Source organism: Fundulus heteroclitus, chromosome 5 (genome assembly GCF_011125445.2).
Source record: "Fundulus heteroclitus isolate FHET01 chromosome 5, MU-UCD_Fhet_4.1, whole genome shotgun sequence".
Classification (NCBI taxonomy): domain Eukaryota; kingdom Metazoa; phylum Chordata; class Actinopteri; order Cyprinodontiformes; family Fundulidae; genus Fundulus; species Fundulus heteroclitus.
Window position 1 is genome coordinate 29,514,304 of NC_046365.1, and position 7,896 is coordinate 29,522,199.

At 45.1% G+C, this 7,896-nt stretch overlaps 1 protein-coding gene across 1 annotated transcript; it reads left to right on the forward strand.

Annotated features, from left to right (window-relative positions):
- Positions 1-351: 351 nt before the first annotated feature.
- On the forward strand, positions 352-4,212 carry atf4a (activating transcription factor 4a). Its single transcript, XM_012849491.3, has 4 exons — positions 352-527; positions 2,075-2,248; positions 2,440-2,757; positions 2,845-4,212. Exons 2-4 carry the CDS (start codon positions 2,200-2,202, stop codon positions 3,804-3,806), a joined length of 1,329 nt encoding a protein of 442 aa, XP_012704945.2. The 5' UTR covers positions 352-527; positions 2,075-2,199; the 3' UTR covers positions 3,807-4,212.
- The last annotated feature ends 3,684 nt before the right edge of the window (positions 4,213-7,896 follow it).

Sequence of the window (7,896 nt, forward strand, 5' to 3'; positions counted from 1 at the left end):
TTGTGTTGAGCAATATTTAGTTTGGGGCACAACTTTTAACCGTTTCATGATGACTTGATGTTTACGTTTCAACATTGGCCTACTTTTGATTCGTGACTTCTATTTTGAAACTCTGCCAGCTGTATTGACGGAACATCAGTTGATCTATGACGCTAACAAGGATACGTTCGCTAATAGTTACAGGAGTATCCGCGCGAGCGGAGCTACCCGTGTCTGCTCGTACAATCTTGAACGGAACTAGAAATTCCGCTCACTCGCGCTACCGTTTTCATTAAATGCACCACCAACAAAAAAAAACCGCAGCCGCGGAGGAATACAGTAGGCAGTGCTTCGGTTTGGACGCTTTATAGCTTGGTGTGGCCCTCTCCGCCTGTTCTTCGGTTCTGTTGCTGTGTCTGAGTTAGGATAGTCGTTAGAAGCTGTAAAGCCCAAACATGGCAGTGTAAAGGCGCGCGGCAGCAACTTTTGCAGCGGCAAAAACTCGCAGTGCAACGGCTAAGTGCACTGGCTATTTCTTGCAAAATGGCGTAAGTATTTTTGATTTATATTTTTGTAATTCGGGTCTTGTGGAATTGAGTCTTATGTGTCCTCCATTGTTGTCGGAGCTGTGTGGCCTAAACAGAATTGTGACACATGGTCGATTTTTATTTTTATAAATTTGGCTGGGCTATTTAAAATTTTATGGGAGTATAAATGGGTTTGGTGTGGCTGGTCAGTTTGTGATGGCCACACCGACAATGAAACTCTAGCCACATGTCAACAAACCTAGTTTGTGGCTGTGGAAATCCTCTTTATTTATCTGATAAACCGCTTTTACTGCGGTAATACAGCCGTTTGTAGTAAAGACCGGTCGTGTTTGTACACATCGGGCACTGTCAACGTGGCGTGGCCAAAATGGCGCGGGCGGTCTTTTCTCCCTGGCTCCACCGCCTCGCACAGATGGCCGTGTTGTGAAAATGGCGGTCATCCTCTCACTCCCGAGCTGTGACTCACGGAGGAGGGCGGAGCTTTCTGCCAAAGCATGACCAAATTAGGAAATGTTTTCCCCCGGTGGAGGGCGGGGTGCTTCCCATCATACGCGCTTCAAGCCGGATTAGCTAGAATTGTCCTCCACCCAGCGGGCTAACTGTTGAGACTCAGAGAAGTTGCATTGTTTGCACAAGAGTGAAATAGCTGCATTTAAGGAAGTAAAAACGGGGAGTTGGTTTCAGCAGCAAAACTGGCCAAACCAGAAACGTTGCTAATCATGCGGCTTCAACGTTTTATAGCTTTGACTTCCTTTTTATAGCTTTAACTTTATGCTCCAAGGTCTTTTAGACCAAGAAATACACTGTTGCAGATTTCCATAGAAATATTTTTTCTGCCATATTTATCTTCACTATACATAAGTGCCAATTTTCTGAACTTTTACTAGCTTTAGTGTCTTTAATTTAAAAGAATAAATGTTTTTTTTCCCCTTATTTTATGTATGTTTAATTTTGTTAGTGGCCCCACTTCTGAGTTTTCATTTTGTTCATGTGCAAAATCATGTGCACACATTTAATAAGTTTACAGAACATGAAAAATTCTCCCCCCTTGGTGGAAAAATGGCAAAACCTACAATTTAGTATTTGAAACTCGCCAGCGTAACCACTAGCACTTGCTCAAAATTATAGCAATAACAGCTGGTGGGTGATCAGTGAGCTGTTTCGAATCTTTAAAACGTCAATATGTCAAATACCAGCAATTAAAAACAACCAGTTTTTATGTTGTGGGCTGTAGCTAAGAATAAGCTTTAAATGGGAGCCACTGGCATAAAAAAAAAACCCTGAAAGGACAGATTGTCAATCATCGTAAAGGGCATATGAATAACGTTTCCATAACATTTCCATGAACACAGTTAAAAGTAAATTCATAAAAATGTCCAGGGACCTAGAATGGTTCCATGTGACTTGTATATTAAGTTTCCTAGAATTAAAATTTCAGAAGTGTTCCTTCATCCCGCAGTAAACATTTGGAATAATTCAAATTAAAACATTTGTTTATGTCTATAGTAAACATTTCCATTAACCCTGACATAATCCTGTCACCCCAGGTCTCTCTCAGCAACCACCCTCAGCTTTGCTGCCCTCGACAGCAGTACCGGACCCCTCGACTTGCCGTCAGAACCCAGTTTGTTTTCCTACACCCTACTGAGGCTACCACTGAACAGCAGCAGCCATGACGCTCTCCCAGCTTGCCGTGGAGGACATGGAGGCCCTGTGCTTAGGTTGGTGTTTGGGTGACAGGTGTTCCTGGCACTTCATGTGCAGAGTGTTTTAGAGACGTTAAAACTTGGCTTAGACCTCGACATTCACAAAAAGATGCATCTTGTACCTCACTTTGCAAATATTTCCTCCCCAAAAAATGACCCTTTTGTTCAGTCATTTGAGTGTGCTTATAAAACCCGCTTCTCTGCAGGGTCCTCGTTTTTGATGGCTGACCCCTTAGGGCCCCTTCTGGACCAAGATGAAGAAGAAGCTTTTTCTCCTTCCTCCTCTTTTGAGGTGAAGGCGCCTGCTTCGCCCTCCCTCTCTTTCTCCTCTTCCTATGCATCTTCCACATCTCCTTATCAGATAATGTCATTTTCCCCGCTCCCCTCCGCCTCCCCGCCTCCATCTCCTCCCCTCGCTCCTTCCCCCACCTACCTGGAGACCAAGGCCGACGCCGACCTGCTGTCCCTCTCCCTGCTGGGTGCCGCTGATCTGCTCGGTGGCCACGGAGCAGGCGATGGCAGAGGTAAGCGGATGTTAAATGAATATCTGAAATGCTTATTTGATGAAGTCTTACCAGGGGAAGTAATTATCTTTTTTATTTTTGTAACAGTTGATGATTTGGGCGACATGGACTGGATGTCGGAAAAGATCGACCTGAGCGACTTTGACCTGGAGTCCCTCATGGGCTCCTGTTCAGCCGACGAGTCCCCCAGCTCCCCGGGAGATCTCCTGGCCTCCCTTGATTCCCACATGGATCTCGATTCATTTGACACAACAATCTCATCCCAGCACTGCAGCCTAGAACCACCGCTGCCAGAGCCGGACGTCCCCTCCCGCCCCCTGGAAACTCCTCCTGTGGCTGAAGATGAGGAAAATGAGGTGGTTGCTGATCAGGTTGTGAAGTCTGAGCCTTCATCCCCAGAGCCCTCGTCTCCCTCTTCTCCAGCCTACACATTGGAGCTGGGGAGTGAGGTTGATGTTCTGGATCTTGAGAAAATGTCCCCGTCCGTCACCCCCACCCTGATCTCTGACCCTTGTGAAATCCTTCAGGCCCCCAGTCAAATTTTGGTCTCTCTTCCCACCACCGTTCTAGTGGTTCTTTCAAACAAAGACGAACCCCCCGTCATCTCTCTCCCCGATCTGTCCATCAGCAGCTCTCAGTCGAGCGACTCCGAAAGCGACTCCGGCTTCGAGTCGACCGCCGGGTCGCCCACGCGTCACCCGTCTCCTCCCGGCTCCCCTGCCACCGGTTCCTCCAGAACCAAGCCCTACTGCAAACCCGAGCCGCTCTCCCCCAAGACCCCCAAAGTCAAATCGGTGTCCGGCGCGCCCAAGGTGGTCGAGAAGAAGCTGAAGAAGATGGAGCAGAACAAGACGGCTGCCACTCGCTACCGGCAGAAGAAGAGGGTGGAGCAGGAGCAGCTGAACTCGGAATGCGAAGACCTGGAGAAGAGAAACAACGAGCTGAGAGAGAAGGCCGAGTCCATCAGCCGAGAGATCCAGTACCTCAAGGACCTGATGGAAGAAGTTCGCAAACACCACCGTGGGAAGACCGTCGTCTCCGTAGCTTAGGCGGCAAGATGTGGCGCAAACTCCCTAAGGGTTGTGGCATGTTTAGTTTCTGCTTCTGTGTTCATATGCTCTAGCAACAATTTGTAGTGTCAGGCGTTCATTTTAGGAAATTAAAGGTCTGCGAAGGTGTTGAAACAGATTCCTGAACAGGAAACGTTTGAGAGCTTTGAGAAGAGTATGAAAGTTCAGACTAGTTAGTTAGCAGGGGTCTGGGAGGTAGTTAGGTGAAGCATCTGTACATGCTGGTCTCTCAGTCCCCTGTTTGATCCCTCTTCAGGCGCTCCCTGTACAAACAGGCAGGCAGTGTTTCATTTTTTTTTCTTTTTCTTTTTTGCTAGACTAGGCATGCAAAACAGGAACCAAAGTAGCGCCTGGTAGGGTTGTAGATTTTTTTTTTTTTTTTTTTTTACTAACATCAGAGTATTTCCACACATGCTCAGTGCCAGTTAAATGCCGGACCCGTGATAAGGATAAATTTCTGTCAAGTATGATCTTCCTCCCACCTTGATATTATTATTTTTTTTTTTAAACCTGCTAAACCCTCAAGTTTCATCTTCCTCGACAGCTTCGTGTCCAGAAAGGGGCCTAATAATGTTTAAACTGTTGGTCAACCGTCAACATGAATTCTTGTGAATAACTTTGTTTTTCCTCATCCTTTGGTTGCGGATTGTGACTATTTAATGGTAGCTAAATCTTTATTTGCTGTAGTTTCCTGACTTGGTGCACATAGTTGGCTTGTAAATGGCATTGCTTTTTTTGGGTTTTTTTCTAATAAAGATCTATCTATACTAAAGCACTGTGGTGTGCCTCCTTTTTTAATGATTAGGAGTCAATAAGTGGATAAGGTCTTTACCTGTTTAATTGGAAAACGAATGCATTGTGCTGAATCTGCCATACAAAGTTTTAAATACATGAGGTGTAATTAAGCAGATATGTCTGTCGGAAATCGCAGATTTCAATCAGAAAATCGACTACAGCCGGCGCTAAAGTCAAACTTTCTCAAAGTTTTTTTTTTTTTTATTATTATTTAAAGCAGATTGTGGTATCCAGCTTTTGGCATCAACAGTAAGCTGCGATAAAACATGTTTTATTTTACAAGACAGTTGTGAGTGGCTGCAATTCTGAACCGAACAGATTAAGTGAGGTTGGAATGTGGAAAATCAGGCTTTAAAGGTTATTACAAACAAGCTTTCCTGCCCCTCGCCATATTGGAATTTTTATTTATACTTTTAGATGGCACACCATTTCCCATGCATTGTTTACATAGTTTTACATTTAAATTGTTTACATAAATCGCTGCTGCATCTTTACCCTGAAAATTAGTGCAATTTACTGTGATTATACAAGCTGTATGCAAACAAAATTTCATTCTGTACGAACTCTGCATACAAAATGACAAAGCTATCTACTGTATGTCTATGTAGATTTCCCAGGCAAATGGAATAGGTATAAGATGTTTGCTCAAATCTTGCCGTTCTATATAGAGTCAGACCCATTCTGTGGTATGGGTAAATAAACTTTGCACTAAAAGTAATGCTGATTTCTTTTAAACAATGCTTCAAGGAAATCTTGAAAGCCTGTTTATTTCCTCCTTAGCGGTGCCACAAAGGCTTTATTTGTGCCACAGCTCTTGAAGCATGCGGCGGTTGTTACGCTGCGTCTTTACGCATGATCCAGCTAATGACCTTTCCTCTGATCTGCTCTTGTAGATTGTTACATTTCATAACCTTTGTCATTACCTAACAGCATCAGGTTTGTCATCTCAACCTGCACCCTGACCAGACATTATTTCCCCCTGTATATGCGCAGGGCTTCTATAGGCACAATTATGCACACCGAAGGGTGGGTTTGAAGTTCTCCGAGCAGATGTTTCATGTTTGGGCTCCAAATGAACCCAGTCAGGCATGGACTCTTGCTTTGCCTTTAACACACTAACAATAGTCTTAAGCCTACAGGAAATGGCACTTTTAGGTCGTATCCCCAAAGTATGGGCGAAGCCCTTTAGGCTCTATGCTTCACTGCGTCTGTTTTCTACCATCAGCCAAGATGGCTATAGAAATATTGAGCTAAAATGTAATTTTTCAAATTAAAACTTTAGGCCCCAATTTCGCTCCATATATATAAACAATAGGCTATTTGGTTATATTGTCTGGTCGTGGCATATTTTATGCTCTGATACCAGGTTGAGGTGGTGAGGGTAGTGGAAGCTATTGTTTTCAGTTCTGTGCTGAGCACCAGGGATAAATATTGTGGGGAAAATGCATAAATCTAGACTATAAAGCACTCCTTTTTTATGAGAAAGAGGAGTGAGGGGTCTGGGCTAAAGCTGAAATGTTACAAGACCCTAAAAATGCCCCTTAACATAAAACACCAGCATTTCCGTGTGATTTTGCAAATTGAGTATGAGCACCTGAATTCAAGTGCAAGGCAATGGAACAGCTCGACAGCGCGCCTATGCCACCTCTTCTGTTTCGTGCCCTCTAAGAGGAAAGTCCTGTCCGGCACACATGACAATATCCAACACCACCTTCAATGCTGACGGTTTCTCAACAAGTGTGATGTTTTCTACATCTCTTTGCATTTGGCTCATTACAGTCCCACGGCTCTTAGGCGAATATCTCTCTGGGCTGCCGGTTTACTGAAAACTAGAACATGAAACCTGCTGTTTTCATGTTTGGGACAACCATAAACTCAGTTTTATTCTGCTTCATTTTATTTTATGATGTTTTTTATAATGACTAAAAGTGAAACCACAAGCCAAGCTACTCTGGCTGCTGCAAGTAAAGGCTCGTTAGCTCAGCAAAGAAATACTCTGTAATTCCGATAAAACTTGCTCGATAGCCACGCTAACGCTAGTTTCATCGGCTGAAGCCGCCATGTTCTTTAGACTGAACTGACGCGCTTCCCGTTACGTCACACCTCAACCCGCCTCAAAGCCAACGCTGATTGGACGTTCGTTTGGTGAACGGCTCCAAATTTTCTTCAACGGAGGGTATCCAGACTGATCTGCGAGTGAAACCTTGAAACCTCGCGAGATCAGGATGGTCTCACGAGGCTAAAAAGTGACACCCCTGGGAAAAAAATGTAATTCAAAGGAAAGCCACTTCATTGGGTGGGCCTAGGCCCCACCCATAGATACGCCCCTGGTTGCACCCATGCAAAATCTTCCCAGTTACTCCCTGCCGAGGCCAAACTGCTTTAGTGAAGGAAGTGTGACGGTAATAGTTAACGTCTACTTCACTGGGAAGCGATGTACACCATTGGAGCCTATCCCAAACTGGGATGATGAGATTCTGTAACCAGTGACAATCCCATATCTCCACCTTTTAAGGACTGAACTCTTCCCCAGGATGTCAATGCTGGCTCCTAAAGCTAGGCTTCTCAGAAGCCGCTGCCACAGTTTGGGAGTGGAGAACATTGTATGGCCTGCCAGCTGTCTTGATCCCAGGAGTTGAACACTGGTGGGATCAAATTGGTTGTGCTGCTGGTGCCAGTTAACCTGACCCTAACCAGATGAATTTCGCTCCGCCTAGCTCCACTCATCCATCTGGGACAGATCCATAGGAATGGCGTTTCAGAAGGCTGGGCCTTATCAAAAACCCTTGCATATGATTGGATAAGCCACTTGTCTGTCATCTTTATCGACGTGACGCTGATGAGAGCGACGCAGGAAAAAACAAAACTTTTTTTTATGTGTTTGTGGCTCCAGTGGCACACGTTTTATTAACAGTGAGCTGACAGGAAGAGGGGGGAAGACAGGCGGCAAAGCGCCGCGGGTTGGAGTTGATCCCGGGCCGACTGCGTCGAGGACTAAAGGCCTCCTAACATGGGTTGCGCTAACCACTTCGCCACGGGCGCGCCCCGGAAAACAAAACTTGCCAAATTCGGTCGGGAGAAGGGCGAAAACATCGTTTCCACCAACAAAAGCCTTCAGAGCCGTTCTCTGATGTTCTTTTAATGAAACAATATTAGGTAGATTGGACAAGACGGAAGAAATAGCAGCATCAATGTTAACGCTTGCTTCCTCGATGCGAGCCGCCATTGTTGTCTGAATCAAAACAGTCTCACGGTCGCTTCTCCACTACGTCAC